This window comes from Magnolia sinica, chromosome 5, assembly GCF_029962835.1.
Source record: "Magnolia sinica isolate HGM2019 chromosome 5, MsV1, whole genome shotgun sequence".
NCBI lineage: Eukaryota > Viridiplantae > Streptophyta > Magnoliopsida > Magnoliales > Magnoliaceae > Magnolia > Magnolia sinica.
In genome coordinates this window covers 97,089,556-97,108,810 of record NC_080577.1, presented here as the reverse complement: position 1 = coordinate 97,108,810, position 19,255 = coordinate 97,089,556, and the positions used below count along the sequence as shown (strand labels likewise).

The 19,255-nt window shown below is 40.4% G+C and overlaps 1 protein-coding gene across 4 annotated transcripts in view; it reads left to right on the top strand.

Annotated features, from left to right (window-relative positions):
• The window catches only part of LOC131246363 (uncharacterized), a 29,261-nt gene extending 22,693 nt beyond the window's left edge, over window positions 1-6,568 (top strand). For 3 of the 4 annotated variants that reach the window (XM_058246415.1, XM_058246414.1, XM_058246416.1), the window contains 2 exons: window positions 5,499-5,586; window positions 6,156-6,568. In XM_058246415.1, coding sequence (XP_058102398.1) covers window positions 5,499-5,586; window positions 6,156-6,262 — 195 coding nt within the window. In that variant the 3' untranslated portion in view covers window positions 6,263-6,568. The remainder of the gene's footprint in view (window positions 1-5,498; window positions 5,587-6,155) is intronic. The other variant, XM_058246417.1, reaches the window with a different exon arrangement.
• The last annotated feature ends 12,687 nt before the right edge of the window (window positions 6,569-19,255 follow it).

The window sequence follows — 19,255 nt, the reverse complement described above, 5'->3', positions numbered from 1 at the left end:
TCTTCATAAGTCAGAAGTTTTGGAAATAGGGTTGTCCAGGGAGGAAGTGGGGTCTCTTGCAAGGAGGGGTCTTTTTCTATAACTTATTTGGCCTTCCTCTTTGCAGCGGGAAGGTGAAGAAGCAGTTATGGGATCCGGTCGTTGAAAGATTAGAAAGGAAGTTATATGTTTGGAAGAGTAGGCTCTTATCCTTGGGGGAAAGAATTATTCTCATAAAAGTGGTGCTTTCATACCTTCCTTTTTATTTCGTCTCTCTTCAAATGTCTTGAAGGGGGTGCTAGAGAAGTTGGAGAAATTTAAAAGGGATTTTCTATGGCAAGGCTGGGAGGTGAAAAAGAAATTTCATCTTATGAAGTGTGTTGATGTTTGCAGGCTGAGAGAGGAAGGGGGTGTGGGGATTCGTAATTTGGGCCTCATGAACAAGGCTCTTTTGGGGAAATGGATTTGGAGATTTGGTGTAGAGGAGGGAGGTTATATCTAGAAAGTTTGGGGTGGAGTGGGAAGGTTGGTGGCCTAAAAAGATCTTCTTGAATAGAATTTCGGGAGTTTGGAATTCTATTATGGACTCAAAAGATGTTGTCCTAAGAGGGGTGAGTGATCGTTCAAGGGTGAGGTTTTGAAAGGATGTGTGGCTTGGTGATGGAAACTTCAAGATCAAGGCTTGCTCATGTGGTTGTGGATCTTGAATGTTTCAGTTAATCCTTGTTTTTCACCCTAAGAGGATAGGGGGGTTTGGGTTCCCATATGTAGATGGGACCTCCATGAGAACGAGTTTGTTTTTCTCTTGAATTAGTTGTCAGGGTTTCTCTTTTGGTAAGGATTGATTCAATAAGGTGGTTGGAGGCAAAATTGGGGAAGTTCTTGATCAAATCTCTATCCTTTATGATGTCAGGTGGCCCTAGTGTAGGTGCTGAAGTGCACACGTTCTTCCTTTGGTCTTATGGGCCTCCTCTAAGGTGGTGGCTTTTGCGTGGTTGGTTGGATGGAATAGGGTGTTAACGATTAATAACTTGAGAAAGAGGGGCCTCATTATCATTAATGCTTGTCTTAGCAAGATGAGGAGTCGACGAGTAATCTTTTTATGCATTGTCCGTTCTCTAGGGAGGTGTGGGAAAGATTCTTCGGGCTTTTCGGTGTTTCTTGGGTTTTACTGAGATTGATTGATGAATTCTTTAGGTAGTGGCATGTAAGTGGCTATGGTGAAGGTGGATCTGAGGTGTGGAGACTCTCTCCTAGCCGGGCTATTTGCTATTTGGAAGGAATGGAACAACAAATGCTTTCAGAATGTGTAAGGGTGTCAATGGGTCGCGTTGGCCTGCCTGGATTCCACGCTTAGCCCACCTTGGGTTGGAGTGTTAGGCCCAGGGGCTGGGCTCGGGCTTGGGCTAAAAATTCAAGCCTATTGCTAAATCTAGCTGGGCTTGGACTAGATGTCCAAAAGCTTTTTAGCTCGATCTAACCCGTCAAGGTTTGGAAAGGGCACTTTTGTAATATATTTTGAAATATGCATTAAGATATGGGTTTTGAACGAAGGATTGGGAGAAATCTTGAGGAGGAATTTGTTTGAGTAGATAAATTAAAAGTTTAAAACATAATCGAAAAGGAGTAGGATTGGAATCAAAGGAAATTGCAAAATGGGAATTTGATTTGCAGAAGGAGAGATGGGAAGATGGAATCCATACATCCTTTTAGGGCGCAAATTTTCTCCTGAGGTGGAAATTCCAACGATTTCCTCTCTATCTCTCTCTGTGGGAATGGCTGCCTCTTCAGCCACAGCTCCTGCTCTCTCAATCAATCTTTGATCTTTCCTTCTTTTTATCATATGGTGGGCACCGTTTTGGGCTTGGGCTCGGGCCGGGCCCTACATATGTACTCCGGCCTGAGCTCAAGTTAGACTATTTTGGCCACTTGAGCCAGGTTTGGGCTTATGTTGAAGAATGCGGGCCGAGCTTGGACAAAGCTTGGCCCGGCCCTCACCTGGTTCGTTGACATCCCTAGACATGCGTGGTAATCCAAGGGGAGTATTTCTTTGAGCGAAATCTAGTGTCTTTGAATGGGCAGTGGCTTCTTCTAAAGTTGAGGCCTCTAGTTAGAGCGGGTTGTAGTGCAAGTGTGCACTTTGAGGTTTTTCTTTTCTTTTCTTTTTCCTTGTATTCTTTTGGCTTTGCGGTCTCACTAATAAATGGTCATCTTTCCAAAAAAAAAAGAAGATGAAATAAAGTGTTGTTAGTTGGTTGGCTTTGTTATGATTTTCCCCAAAATGGAACGCTTCTCAAATCTTGTGTTTTATAAAAAATAGGCCATTATTTAGTCAAAAATGAGTTTCTAAGCTCTCTCTAAGGTTCAAATATAGAAGAAAAAAAAAATGAAAAAATGCGAGAAATTTTGGAAAATAAAAATAAAAATTCAAGAAGTGGGCTTTTAAACATGTCATCATTGATCTAGGTCAATAGGAACACCAATTTTTCAGGATACCCATTTCACACCCGTTTTGTTTATGGGGGTCGGTCAATCCAAACTGATATTCAAAAACAGGCTTTTGAGCTCATGGGCGAAGTGTGCGCTGGGTAGATGTTGAGCCAGTGGGTTTGAATTCCAATCAGAAAATACAAATGGATTATCTGGTGAGTCATTCACAAACAGAAACAAGTGTCCTTAACTCCATCTAGAACGAAACATATTCTTAAGGCCAATGACACAAAACACCACTTCAAAGACATGCTAAACAATAACAATGTAAAACAAAGGAGAACTGACTACATTTCTGGTATGAAGTTATAGGTCGAACCGAGTGCATATCTGGTATCTTCTCTCGTGTTTCCTTGTAAACGTCAGAAATGCCTCTCATGAAGGACAAAGCGGATTTACATTTAGCTTAGTAACTGAACATTTGAAAAGAAACCAACAGGAAGGTGAGGAGTAACCTTTACACTAGTGAGTAATACTTATGGAATCCACCAAATTCATATTTCATAGTGACATTGCCTCTAAGATCAATGAGGATCAAATCTCATCCCACTTGCCAAGACTAACTTATTTTGCAAGATTACATTGGAGTGGTGGTTCCTAAGAGAACCTTTTTGCCATTTTTATCAACTTTCCCTTAGTGCAACATGAACCTTCATGTCGCTGGTTTCTGTCTCCAATCTCTTCAATTAGTGAATCAAATCATCAATAGATTTCCAACTTTCAGGGATCTATAGACCTCAAAAAGAATTGTTTGAGTGGAAACTTTGCTAGAGAGGTTTCGAAAGATCTACTTTGTTCTTCCCTTGAGATCGAAGTATAAAAGGGGAAAAGAGGGGTTTGAGAGAAGGAAGAGTAGAAAAGAGGAGTGATTAAGGCCTCTCTGTTTGTCTGTCTGTCTCTATTCTTATTTTATTTAAGGGAACCCTGATAAAAAAGGAATGGTTTCCTGAAGGAGCTCCTAATACATAAACTCACATACCTATCATAATGAAAAGTACATTGCGTCACATGCATACAAAGACACGTACACCATCACACATGATCTCCAATAGAGACATTGCATTATTCCAACATTAGCCCATATTTTGCACCTCAACTTTTCAAAATGCATTCTCCTCCGGATGCAAGGCAAGGACTTTTAAATTAGGAGGAATCAACGCAGAAAAATCATGCGGGGGGGGGGGGAGATTGGAGGGGGTTGGTTGTCACTCAACAAATATCCAAGCCAATATACAATACACTACAAAATGCCCAATACATTTTCCTGCAGTAACATTCCTCCAAAGTGCATCTGCTTTCTTTGCCAAACCTCCACCACCATATTTTCCTACACCACACTTATTTGGGTGCATTTTCCCTTTACACTCAATCATGCCATATATTCTACTACTTCGCTGCTCCAAGTAACCAAGTAATACCAATCTGGCATCTTAATATCATCTGTAGATATTTACTTCTTTCTTAATCTACGATAACTATTAAATTTGGCTTGACATCTTTCCTGGGTTGTGGGAAAGTGTTTGATATTTTCTTTCATGTTCAAGCAAGGTGGTGTTTTCATCCAATGATGCCTGATGTTGAAATAGTTGCGGTGCAACACTTCTCTGTTGTTAAGATTGTCGTGAGTTTAGTGGTCTTGTGTTGGATCGTACCAAAAATAGCGTGACCCGTGATTTAAGTGGCCCCACCAAAAGAAACAGTTGGGAGAGGGATGTCTACCCTTATTTCTTACACGCCCACTGTGAGGATTCTGTGAAATCCACTCAAACCATCAGATGCCTGACTAAAAGTTACACTTGGGGCCCAAAAATCAGGCCCATTCGTGATTTATGTGGGCCACACCAAGGGAAACAGTTTGGAGGGTGGGCACCCCCCCTGCACTGCACAGTTTCCAATCATGTGGTCCACGTGAATAAAAAATGGGCCTGATTCTTGGGCCTAGCATTGGGTAACACACCTGATGGTCAGAGTGGATTTACATGCACATCACAGTGGGCCCCACCCTTTGTTCACACAGATGGTCTCCAGCGGTGCTGCTTGGAGGAGCCCATCACTTGGTGGTCCAAATTCCACGTGCAGAATCAGATGGTTACTACAGTCTTCTCTGTGTGATGTTTTCTTTTTTCTCCGTCCACAATTGATTAATTACTCGGACAGTTTGGATTGCCATAAAGCTGTGGCATATGAGACCAATATTTTTTGAGGGTGCTGAAGTAGGATGGAAGTCTGGCCTATGTTACTTTTTTTTTTTTTTGGGTTAGTTTGTTAGTACACACCCATGTCAGTACACACACTCCATGTTAGCCACCCCCGCTAGGGATCGATGCCAAGACCTCGAGTGTTGAAACGAGGTATCTCCACTCAGTCTGCCAGTTGAGCTATGGATCTGGGTGTAGTGGCCTATGTTACTTGAACAAACTCTAGAACTACGTATTCAATCTCATGTCTTAAAGAAGAGAAGATTTTATTATGGCTATATAGAGCATCTTATACTTCAAGACATAACATGCAGATAGAAAAGAAGGTAAAAGAAAAGGATAGAGAATCCAACAAACAATCACTGTCACTGTTGCACCGTGGGCTTTTTGTTGTTCATCAGTTTTTGTAATCTGATCATAAATCGTACGATTCGATTTTGCTCTGCACCCAAATGCGATTCGATAATTTTTCATAGTAGATCCAATAGCACGATTCAAACTGTTTAATATTGTGTTTGATAACATTGGATGTATGAAACATTCAGTTTTACACAAAAAATACCTTGTTTTAAGGTTTCATTCCTGTGTCAGTATTTCTTTGTTGTTCACTCGTTTGTTTGCTTTTTGATGGTTAGCAATTTCATACGTTTCAAAGTTTAAGGTCCACCATAACAAAAAGGAAGAGGATTTGTCTCTTTCCCATGCTAAAGTATTCCTCACTTCTAGTGAACTTTCAGTAACTGCAATCCCTTTTTTTTTTTCCCCCGGTAGAAAAAGCAGCTATTGGTCCGAATTTGGTAGAACTAACATCGCAAAATTGGTATAAATTAGGAAGCTGACAAAGTCTCTAAAGATTTTATGAAGCTGGAGTTGGAGCCAGAAATGCTACCTCCTCTCAACTGTTCGCTGCCAATTTCAGGTCTCTCTCTCTCTCTCTCTCTCATGTTAATAACTTAATATCTCACCTTTACTAAACTCTCATCACAACCACATGTGCTAACCTGTCACGTGTGTGAGATAACTACGCTATGTGCTTGCTGCTGATCCAGCGGGCAAGAAAATGGAAAATGCTCAAGAAATTGGTAAAGAGAAGAAAAGAGGGATGACTGCTTTGATTGAGAATGTATGTGACAATACACTATATGGCTTGAGGATTCACTCATCCAAGGTTGGGGATTCACTCACCCAAATACAAGAGGATTCACTCACTCTCAAAGGTGATCAGGAGATCTCACAAAAAAAAAGAGGAAAAAGTGAGAGAGGGATTATCCTCTTACCAAACTACATTTATAGAGGGAGGGAGGGATGGAGTTAATTGGAGTGCCGTTGGGGGATGGAGCCCACGGAGACTGTTGGCCCCACTCCCCTACAGACCTACCATGTAGATGACCTAGCCATGCCAGTAGACTCATCAGATGTACATTGACTGTGGACAGCTTTCAGCTCTCTCATGTTGGGATGGTATTGTTAAAATTTCTTTTCTTTCAGGTAATGAAGAAACCAATGACCTGTTTCCCGAAGAACACTTCTGTCTGCAGCTCTATCCAGATATCAAGTTGAAGGAAGAATACGAGGGAGATGTACACTGCCTTTGAGACGAGCACATCTTAGACCTACTTATCGATGATTCGATGATTTTTCTCTTATTCTGGGTTGAGCTTCAGGCTGTTGTTATCCATGTATAACATAATGCGAAGGCTCACCAGCTGCATTCCATGTAATGAAGATTATCACATGCTCATGCTCATCTATGCTGTACTATTACCGTGGAGTTCTGAATTGGAATAGCATATGCTGCTCAGCTGAATGAATTCTTCCTTACCGGTTATTTCTCTTGTTCTGTTTTGATGTATTCGTGCTTTTGCATTTCATAGGATTATAAGAGATGAAGTTAGATTTCACATGCTTGTGTAGTCAATGATTCCCTCTCTCACTGATAAGCATACATGTTATTTTGTGATGGAAAGAATTAAATAGGATATAAATCAAAACAAGAATTAACCCAACACTGAAAAGTTTCTGAATTGAAAGAGTGCATTCGATTACAGAAGGCTACGATGAATTTGATTTCTTGCCAGAAATGACGCGTGGGCTTAGTTGCTTTGTAGGAGATAGTTCACGTGGTCATGGTATTAGGTAACGGTAATGGCTGGCATAACAGCCCGTCGAATGACCTTTTATGATACGGGCCATGATGGCTGTTACGGCCCTCACAATGATCAATTTCTTTAAAGGAAAAAATGTATTGGCTCCTTATCAGCCCATTATGGGCCCACATTTTTCAAATTGGGTGTTACAGCCCTGTATTATGTAATGGGTACATCGCATGTGCGTTCTGGATAAGATCTATTAACTTTCCCTTTTTGCGAACCGGCGAGCTGATCTTAGCAAAACGAAGCTGCTCCTCTTTCCATCTCTTCTCTAGAAACTTCTAGCCATCTTTTAGGGGGCTTTTGGATGGAAGTTACTTTAGATAAGCTACTTATGTCTTAAGTCGCTTATCTTAGTTTCTACTTATTAAGCATATAAGTATGTTTGGTAAACAATATACTTATCAGTTTCATCTCTCTTTCGTCTCTGTTGATTCTCTCTTCAACAACTTACGAATGGTAGAAAAGCTTAAAAATGAGCTGAAGTGATTAAATAACTTTAAGTAAAAAAGTTACTTATTACTAATCATAAACCAAACTTATACGAAATAAGTTATATAAGTAGAAAAAGTAACTTATTTGGTGGTATCCAAATGGGCAAATAAGTAGGCTTTTAAACTTATGTAAGTTAATAAGTTACTTTTATTAAATCATTTAAGTTTGGTTATTAAACTTAAATAAATTGCTTTTTAGAAAAGGTAATTTTTTTTATTACTTTTCAACTTCCAAAAGTAACTTATTTCCTTCATTTTTATCGGTGACACAACAACTTAGGAAATTATTTAAGAGAGTTTACTCTCTTTAGGAGCCATGAACCCCTTCTAAGTTTATGAGATTGGAAAATCATTCAATGAATGGATAGATGATCTAGTGGGCCTTACATTGGCTCATATTGAGGTGGCCCCAGATAATAGACCTTCCAGATCAAATGTCCACCCCTAATGATGAATGACCCACATCGAAGGTGAGCCCCGCATAATGGGTAACCCGCATTGAAGGTGTGGCCCACATGATGGGTAACCCACATCAAAGGTGGGCTCCACATGATGGGCAATTAATAATGTTGGGCCGCACATGATGGATGATCCGCATCAAGGTGGGCCTAATGATGAGTGAGCTAATGATGAATGGTCCATATCTAAGGCGGTTCCCACATGATGGACGGCCCATGTCGGAGGTAGGCCCACATGATGGACGGTCAGCATCAAAGGTGTGCTCCACATGATGGGCAGTAGATATTGAAGGTGTGCCTCACATGATGGACAATAACATTGATGGTGGGCCCCACATGATGGACAATAACATCAAAGGTGGGCCCTGCATGATGCACGATTCACATCAAGGGTGGGGCCACACAATGAATAATCTACACCAAAGGTTGGCCCTACATGATGGATGGTGGATGTGAGGGGAACCAAATAGAGTTTTAGGATTGAAGCTTGGCCTGTAAAAGGATTGCAAACCTTTTTTGGTTTGCATATACTAAGTTGCTCATGAAAGCAAAGGAGAAATCTTGAAAATACAATGATTTATTTGAAAGACACTAACATGTCCAATATCTCCAATGGGTTAACCCTATTCAATGTTCTTAGCCTAAGGTATGTAGATGTACTGTTATTCAGAGAGGAGATTTGAGGGAAAATAATGTGTTAGGGAGCAAATGATCTCCCCAACCTATTGTAACTTGAAATGTTGGTTCCTTACTCATGCCTTGGTGATAGACTCACAAGAGTTTCAACATGAGGTCATGGGTTCAACTACCCATTGTGGTGTGAGTGTGTGGGCGTGTGTTAAAAAAATAATAAAAAATAACTTGACATGTTCAATGACCTATAAGGCGTGTGGTATGGCTAACTGAGGGCTACTTTGGTGGCAAGCCCAATAATCGGAAATGTAAGACAGTAAGAGGGACCACAATCATAATGGCTAATTAACCCTCCTAATAATAATGGTAAAGAAAAGGACAAGGGTAAGGGAAAGAAGGCATGTTGAGACACTATTAGAAGTAAGGTCACTTCTAAAATGTGTGCGTGCCCTAAAGAAGCAACTGGTTCGTGAAGGCAATGCATGTATAATTCTCCTTTCCTTTCATTTTCTATGATATCCTCAAATGGAAATATCCCACATGATAATGTTTGATGAGCTACTAATTATGGTTATGTAAAAGATGGGAAAAAAACAAAATGGAAAGTAAAGTAGAGGACAAGTATACATTTGTTAGGAGGGGAGGAGGATTGTAGAACAAAAAAAAAATAGTAGAATAGTGCTAGTGGATGTGTTAGTTTAGGGCCGGTGAGATTGTATTACTAATCCCACTTTGGAATTCGGGATGTCATGTCTAGAAGGTATCTGAGATGGGATCAAAATTAGCTTTATATGCTTTGGAATATGAGCCTTGTATTAGAAAGGGTTATGAGAATGTCTCTCAAAATTCGTCATTGTTTCCCAAATTCATCTGAAATTCAGAACATACTGTGTCGATCCTGCCCTGCAATATGCCGATCCAGGGAATAGGTGTGGGATCCACACTAGCAAGTTATGTGGATCCCACCATGATGCATGGGATATATCCAGACCATCCATCCATTTTCCGATATCATTTTAGGGCATGGGCCCAAAAATTAGGCAGATCCAAAGCTCAAATAGACCACACCATAAAAAGTAATGGGGATTGAATGCATACCATTGAAAACTTCTTAGGGGCCACAGAAGTTTTGGATCAATATGATATTTGTGTTTTCCCTTCATCCAGTTCTTTGTGACCTCATGAACAAGTTGGATAGCAAATAAACATCACAGTGGGTCCTAGGAAGGTTTCAATGGTGGGTATCACTGTCCCCATAGCTTACTTGTAAGCTCTGGATCTTCCTCATTTTTTGGCCCATGCCATAAAATGATCTCGTAAAAAGGATGGGCGGCACAGATATAACACATACATTATGGTGGAGACCACAAAACTTGTTGACGCCAACACACTAAGGTCACGTCGGGCTTGTGATAGTTCCATACAACGTATCCAGGGATGGTGGATTTTGCTGCATCCATGTTCAATCCAAACATAATTTGAATTTAAATTATAGGATTTACTTTTTTTTATAATTACATACCTAACATGGGATAAACCTTACATTTGCATTTATTGCAACTTTTACAATTCCATCCACCTTAATCTCACCTAATACAGCTGCCCAAACAGGCCCAGAGTTAGTGACCTAGAATAAACTATTTAGTTTGCTAGACCTAGTTATTATTATCCCTTCGTTTTACAAAATTTGATGGCTCGATTGTTCGTGTGTATGTTTTTTTTTTTTTTTTCTTTTAAAAGAAAAAACCACACGCACACACAGCGCCTCACACTCAGGCCATACTGAAATTTCACCACCTATGGGTACTGGAACCCTTGACCAGGTGTTGAAACTCCTAAGAGTCTACCACAGTAGCATGAGCAAGGAGCCTTCACCAGGCTTGATTGTTTATATGATTGACCATTATTCCTCATTAGCAATGGCCTGCGCTTTACAATTGACCTGTGTGTGATTTATGATGGGATGTTGTGTGATCGACTCTCTTCACTCTCTAAAGAACCTGTAATTCATTACCGTTATACCTGTAATTTGGAGCGTTGGCTCCACCGTATTCCAGTTCTCCCGGCTCCATCCTACACCGACACACAACGTCTGCAAAACACGTTTTACGAGGGCGAAGCGTTATGAGTAAATTCTGTGGGGCTGCTGTCTTGTATGTGTCTTATCCACACCTTCCAATCCGTTTTCCATCTCATTTTAGGGCAAGAGCCTAAAATTGAAGCGTATCCAAAGCTTAAGTGGACCACACAACAGGGAATAGTGGGAACTAATGAAAAAGTTGGATAACAAATAAACATCACTATGGGCCCTACAAAGGTTTTACTGGTAGATGTGATTATCTCTGATTTTTCATATGGTGTGGTCCACTTTAGTTTTGGATATGCTTCAATTTAGCCTCATGATATAAAATGAGCTGGTAGAACAGATGGGTGGCTTGGATAAGACATGCATTATGGTGGGTCCCACAGAGTGTAGCATACCGACTTACTGCAATCCTCATCCTTTACAACCAAGCCCTGTTGAGCACACCGTGTTTTATACGGAAATCCACTCCGTCCATCAGATGGCAACCATTATCTTAACCATACATTTACAGGATCAGCCTATAAAAAAAAACTCTGACGAGCCACAGGAATGGCCACAATGTAAAACTACTCGTACAACCTCTGGATTTGCACAATGTTGCTCGCTAGGATCAAGCTGATTATTGTATTTTCCCTTCATCCCTTTACACCTGATCAACTGGTTTGATGAAAGATGCTCATCATGGTGGCCAATACACAAACCTACGGTTTGTATACTATCTTCATTTGTTCATGTGGTGTGGCCCACCTGAGTTGTGGATCAAGCTGATTTTTATTTTTTAATTTCCTTTTGGCCATGATGGAAAGGGACGCAGATTGGCTACTCACACGGCTAGTGGCCACTGGTAGGTGCTATGTGGACCCCACCATGATATATGTATTTTATCCATGCCATCCATCGTTTTTTTCAGGTGATTTTATGGCACAAGCCAAAAAATGAGGCAGCTCTAAATCTCAGATGAACCACACCACACAAAATGGGTGATTGAACGGCCGACCACCATAAAAACTTTCGTGATTGAGGGCGTTGAAAGTTTTGGATTAAGCTGATTTTGTGTTTTCCCTTCATCCAGGTCCATGTGACCTTATGAACAAGTTGAATGGAAAATAAAAATCATGGCTGCCGCCCTTGGGAAGGTTTCAATAGTGAACATTATTCTCCTCACTATTTCCTATGGCATGGTTCTACAGTTCTACTTGATGTTTGAACTGCATCATTTTTTGGCTCATGCCTTAAAATGAGCTGTCCAAATGGATGGAAACTGTGGATAAAACAAATACATCATGGTGGAGCTCACAAAGCTTTGACACCAGCTACCTCGGCTCACCAGCCAAATTAGCCAAATCCCTGTGTTTTACTTGCGGGATAAATAGTTGTCTAAACGTGTCATTACTTTTTTTATAGTCAATTTTTTATGCACAAGAAATGAGATGAACTATGCTACCAGAATACAATATTGTTTGCTATTCAAACAACTTCCTCAAAATTGAAATCTATGTAAATGCATGTTTGAAAAATGTCATGAAAAATCATCCTAGAAAGAATCACTGGACATTTCATTTTCTTTACTTTAATTTCCTTCTTATGGAACTCTTTGGAAGTTGAAGGGCGGATTTTCCGAGAGGATAGGAGATCAACTATCTCTTCCATTGGTTGCCTTGCTCGAAGACTTTTATTTGGGGGTAAAATGTGTTATATTTGACCAGAGTTGCTACTAACTAATTATTAAGATTTTATAGTCAGTTAGACATTGTAGAAACCTTAAGATTGAGAACTCGAATATCCTTAACTCTAAGATAACTCGTGAGTTTGCATTATAGAGATTTCAAGTAAGGGACTGTGGTTACAGAAAGAGATTGTGTTAGGCACCCCTTCTGTTTAAATGGATATAAGGTCTTAATAACTTAATAAGATTCGACTAATTTACGAGGAATATGATTAGTTCTCGTGTGCAGAAAGTGTAATGTGATGCAATGATAGTAACGATTGATTGAACTGAATTTTTGATGAGCAGGATCCGATTACATCGACAAGTTACAGAGCATACGTTTGAAAATGATCGAGTGCAGGGTGCAAAGTATGTAAAAAAGGTGATGTATGGGATGATGCTGTATTGATGCTTATGATAAAATGATGGCTAACTGACTAAGGTTTTTGATGGATGTGTTCCGATTATATTGGCAAGTCTCAGAGCATACGCCCGCCAATTAGATACAAGAAAATAATGAAATGCAATATAATGTTGATGTATATGAGGGGCAAGGGGGTTAAGAAGGGAATGAGTGTTGCACGATACTCATGCTCTAATTTGATGAAACTAATTGATGCTTGAATGGTTAGATAAATGGTAGTATCGTAAAGCTTAGATCGAGTAGCTCAGATTTGAACTTAGGTGGCTTAAGAGGCTTGGACTCTAGCTAGGCTAAGCTAGACCAGGGCCGGACTCTATCTTTCTCTCTCATTCTTTCTCTCCTTAGTGGAGGAGTGGATCAGGATCTACTGGATGTAATGGGGAGCTCATTCTGAATTCTTGATGCTTGAATTGAGAAGGGGAGGGGGCTATTTATAGCATCAAAACTCGATTTTCCTGTAATTTCTGGTGATCCTAAGGGCAAAAGGTGGTTGAAGGGTTAGGATTGGAGATTGCCACATGACATCATCTCATGGGTTGGATGAGGTGGTAAAAGTATAATCTTGGTTAAGGAGATGAGCATCGGAGTAAATACACCCCAACCACACACTTAGGATCTGAAAAAGAGAGATTCCACATGCTCAAGGGACGTTACCCCAAAGATGGGAAGTGTCATGTGGCCAGCGGCAAGCTAGTCGTCGCTGGTCCCCACTTAGACTCCCTACTTTGATAGGCAGCCTCCTCTAAGCTTATGGAGGATCTGCTGTGAAGGTTGCTACTTTGAGGTTTTACCTATTTCTTTCTTTGAGCTTGCTTTTAGGCTTAGGTTTGGGCTTGGTTTTGGGATTAACTAGGTGAGTTGACTGAGTTGTTAGATTGGGTAGGCTGACTGCGTGAGTTAACTTGCTGAACTGATTCAAGGCTCTAGGGTTTTTGGTTCCTAGGGTTTAGGACTAGGTTGACTGGGTTTACTGGGTTGAATGTGCTGAATTTAGGGCCTGTTTGATATTTAAGTGTGGGTTTAAATACCTTGGAAATGGATAATTATTACCGTTTCACCTGTTTGAATATTCATGGGAATTTCCGTTGTGGAAACCGGTTCAAAAGAAGTAGCTTAAATTTTTGGACCCCACCTTGATGTATATGACATATCTGTTCCGTCCATCCATTTTACAACAACATTTTGAGACATGAGATAAAAAATGAGGTAGATCCAACCCATACAAAAAGAAACAGTGGCCCCAGGAAGTTTTTAATGGTAAGTATTTGATTCGCATTTTATTGTGGTGTGGTCCACTTGAGCTTTGGATATGCCTCATTTTTTGGCTTATATCGTAAATTTATCTCGACATAATGGATGAACGGTGTGGATATATGATATGCATCATGATAGGACCCACAAATATTTCACAGTATTCTCCGTTTTTACATGAAAAAGTAGGTTGTTAAATCAAATATAGGGAAGAGTGCGGCAATTACAGATGATTATTACCATTTACGGGGGCATTTCCCAGGGAATTGGAAAATCAAACACGCCCTTAGGGTTTAAGATTGGAGTTTTTAGGATTTAGGCTTCTAGAAATAGGGTTTAAGATTGAGATTTGGTTGACCATTCATCAGTTCAAACTCAATCAGCTTATCAACCTAGGGTGGCGTGTTTACATGAACATACCTTGGACTTCTCTTTTCTTTTCAAATCCTTCAAAACTCTCTCTCTCTCTCTCTCTCTCTCTCTCTCTCTCTCTCTCTCTAGACTCCATGGGGCCACCATGCGGTGTATTTTACCTATATCATTCTTTTGTTTATTTTAGGAGACGAGCCCAAAGTTGAAACATATATAAAGCTCAAGTAGACCACACCACAAGTAACAATGGAATTGAATGCGTAGCCACAAGTTTTGGATCAAGGTGATACATATGTTTTTTTTTTTTCCATGCAGGTCTGGTCCGTGTGACCTTATGAATGGATTGGACGGGAAATAAATGGAAGCAGATCAGCCATTGTACCACACATTGATCTAGATGGTGTGTTGACATCAGCAAGTTATGTGGGTCCCATCATGAGGTATGTGTTATATCCAAATCATCTACCTGTTTGGCGAGTTCGCTGTAAGGCTGGAGCCAAAAAATAAGACAAATCTAAAGATCGAGTGAACCACACAGCAAAAAGCAATGGGGATTGAGCGTCTACCGTTGAAACCCTTTTGGGGTCACATAAGTTTTGGATCAATATGATATTTGTTTTCCCTATTCATCCATATCTTTGTTACCTTTTGAATATATTGGATGGAAAATAAATGTTATGGTGAAAATTATTATCCCCACTTTTATTTGTGAATGTTTAAATGGTGAAAATTATTATCCCCACTTTTATTTGTGGTGTGGTCTAGTTGAGATTTAGATACGATTCATTTTAGCTCATGGTGTAAAATGATCTCAAAAAATGAATGAACGGTGTGGATATAATTAATAGTTGGGGCCATGTAACTTTGATATCCTTTGAATCGTTCGTACAGCCTATGTTGGGGATTTGTATTGTGGAATCACACAGATCTAGATCTAGGATAGCAATTCAATAGTAACAAGCAATCATAGAAGAACACAAAGTTTAACGTGGAAAACCCTTGTGGGAAAAAACCACGGCACAAAGAGATAGAAATCCATTATGAAAAGAAAATGACAAGAGAGAGGACTTACCCGATTCGAACAACCTCGAATGTCACCCTTGCAACACCCTTTGATAGCCCTAGAACCCTTTAGAATACCTTTAGGAAGTCTTAGAATACTTTAGAATAGCCCTAGGGACCCCTATTTATAGTTTAGGAAACTCTACTTACACACCTAGTCCGGAAAAGTCCGAAAACCACTTCAAATTTACCCAGTTCGTGCAGGATTTGCGTAACCTCGACTGGTCGAGCGGCCCGGACACCAAAAATAATAGCACGCTGGAGCAGTGCTCGACTAGTCGAGCAGCTCACTCGACCATTCGAGAGACCCAAAACAAATTTAAGGCATCTGTCTGTCAACAATCTCCACCATGCCTTCAATCTTCAACCATGTAGCTTGTTGCCCTCGTCTCTTATCTCTGCATCACATCATAGCTTCAATCAACACTTCTCGTGCACACTCCGTCATTCTTTTACGCCATCTCCAAGCCCAGAGAAGTTACACAGAACTTGAACTTCTCTGTACGAACAACCTTGGTGAGTATGTCTGCTGGATTCATGCTGGTGTGAATCTTTTCCAGTGTGATGCCTCCTTCCTCAAGCACCTATTGGATAAAGTGGGACGAACATCAATGTGTTTAGTACGTGAGTGATAAACAAAATTTTTAGCCAAATTGATAGTGCTCTCACTGTCACAGTTAACCGACATGGTTTCCTGCTGAAGTCTCAATTGATTTATCATGCCTCTGAGCCAAACACCTTCTTTAAATGCTTTCGTCACTGCCATATATTCTACTTCAGTCGTGGAAAGAGCCACCACGGACTGAAGCTTCGACATCTAACTAATTGCTCCACTCGCTAGTACAAATGAGTATCCTGAAGTAGATTTCTTGGAATCTATACTGCCTACGTATTCGAAATCCACATATCCTACCAACTTTGTCCTTGTTTTTTCAAAAGTTAAGATGTAGTCTTTCGTACCTCGAATGTATCGAAGTAGTTATTTCACCGCTTCCCAATATTACTTGCCGGGGTTTGACATGTATCTGCTCACAACACCGACTGCCTGTGAAATATCTGGTCTTGTACAGACCATGACATATATTAAACTGTCAACCACATTCGAATAAGGCACATGAGACATAACTTGCTTTTCCTCATCTGATTTAGGACATTGTTCTGAGGAAAGCTTAAAGTGAGCCGCATGGGGAACAGTCATCGGCTTTGCTTGGTCCATCCCATACTTGATCAACACCTTTTCAAGGTATTCTGCCTGTGATAACCAAATCCTACTCTTCTTCTTGTCTCTATGAATATCTATGCCGAGAACCCTCTTTGTAGCCCCCAGATCTTTCATCTCGAATGTCTCTGATAACTGAGTCTTCAGTATGTTGATTTCGGACATATTATGACAGGCGATCAACATATCATCAACTTACAGTATTAAGATGATGAATTTTTCATCACTCAGTGTCTTGTAATAAACACAGTGATCGTATTCACTCCGAGTAAATTTCTGACTCACTATGAAAGAATCAAATTTTTATACCACTGCCTAGGCGACTGTTTCGGGTCATACAACGACCTTATTAACCTATAAACTTTTTTCTCTGCCCCTTTCACTTCTTAGCTCTCTAGTTACTTCATGTAGATCTTCTCTTCAAATTTTTCGTGCAGGAATGCAGTCTTGACATCCATTTGTTCCAGCTCGAAATCGTATTGGGCAACTAGCGCCAACACGAATCTGATAGACACCTACTTAACCACCGACGCGAATATCTCTGTGAAGTCGATTCCTTCTTTCTGAGCGTAACCCTTTGCTACCAATCTAGCTTTGTATTTATCTTATTTCCTTTTGAATAACCACTTGCTTCCGATCGCTTTTTGGTCCACAAGAAGCTCCGCCAGCTCCCATGTGTGATTTTTATGCAAGAGTCTATCTCATCGTCCATAGCCGCCTTCCACTTTTCTGCATCAGGCTCATCAAGAGCCTCCTAAATAGTAGACGGGTCCCCCTCATCTGTAATGAGGGCATATGCAATATTAGAGTTGTCCCTGTATCTTGCCGGTAACCTGCGATCACGCGGTGGATTCCTTCTCACAGGTGGCTGCTCCACCTGATCCTTTACCTCTGTCTTAGTATCTGTCTCTGCCTGAGTATTGTTTATGTTAATCTGGACATTTACGATTACCCTTTCTGGTTCCTCTTGCTCATTTTGATCTTTCTTCCGAAATAGGGAGCTTTCATTGAATCTGACGTCACGGCTAGTGATGACCTTGCATGTGACCTTGTCGAATAACATGTAATCTTTCATACCAATGTCATAGCCAACAAAGATATACTTTTTGGTTCTATGATTTAGCTTATCTTTCTCAACTGACGGTACATGAGAGTAAACCTCACAACCAAATATGCGTAGATCTAAAAGTCAATTTTTTGACCACTCCATACTTATTTTGAGATTTACATTCAATTGCTACTGAAGGAGACCGGTTCACCAAATAATAAGCCATGTTAATGGCCTCAGTCCATAGGTTCTTGCCCAACGCAGCATTACTTAACATGTATCTGACCCTCTCCAAGAGAGTCTGATTCATTCGCTCAGCCACACCATTTTGCTCAGGCGTGTGGCGCACTATATTGTGCCTGATGATCCTTTCATCCTTGCAATAATCATTAAACTCAGTGGAAGTAAATTCTTTACCATTGTCAGTCCTTAAAAGCTTTATTTTTCGCCCTGACTGTTTTTTCACCATTGCCTTCCATTGTTTGAATATGGTGAAAACTTCAGATTTACGTTTCATGAAGTAAACCCAAACTTTCCTGGAGTAGTCGTCAATGAATGAAACAAACCATGACGACCCCCAATGGAAACTTCTGGCGATGGCTCCCATATGTCAGAGTGCACATAATCGAGCACTTCCTTACAAACATGTTTTCCAGATTAAAAGACAGTTTAGATTGTTTACCATATATATAATGCTCGCTATATCTAAATCAGAATGTTTAAAAGTTAGAATCAAACATCGATCAGAAAGTACCTTCATGCCCCGCTCACTCATGTAGCCCAGACGAGCATGCCACATACGTAGAGACGTGAAGTCTGTAATAGCTGCTGCCGTTCCACCTACTAAAATGCTCCCAATCAACCTGTAAAGGTTTCCGTGCCTATGCGCTCTCATAACCACGAGTGCCTTCTTTGAAACTTTAAGGACACCATCAATACTGGTGAACTTGCATCCTATAGCCTCGAGTGCATTGAGAGAAATAAGACTTTTCTTCATATCAGGAATGTACTTGATGTCAGTCAAGGTATGCTCCATCTCATCAAACATCCTGATGTTCACCGTGCCAATAGCCACAACATTACAGGCATTGTCATTGCCCATAAAAACCTAACCACCATCGCATTCTTTGTAACTGGCGAACCAACTCCGATGATGAGTCATGTGATATGATGCTCCTGTGTCTAGGATCCACTCATCTGCATGATTATCGTGAACATATCCGATCATGGACACAGATAGAACTTCACCACCACTTGTCTCTTCATTAGATGTGACAACATTGGCCTCCTTGGAAGAAGCCGCTGAATTTTCATTCTTCGCTTTAGGATTTCTATAATTCTTCTTCATGTGTCCAGACAACCCACAATTCTAACACTTTAATTGTCCTTTGCCCCTGCCCTTGGATTTGGATCTAGGCCTTGAGGATCCTGTATCTCGCTTAGAATCTTTGCCCCTCGTAATCAGTGTATCGGAAGATGCCCCCATGTCGCTATTTAGCTTTCTCATAGCCTTCCCTTGAAGGGCTAAGATAACAGTGACAACACGTAGAGTTTTATTTATGGTGCACATCGTGTCCCTGAAAGACTCATATGATGCAGGAAGAGAATTCAATAATATACATGTCTGTTTCTCATCTTTGACCACTTCCTCCATATCCAGCAATTTACACATCAATTTATTAA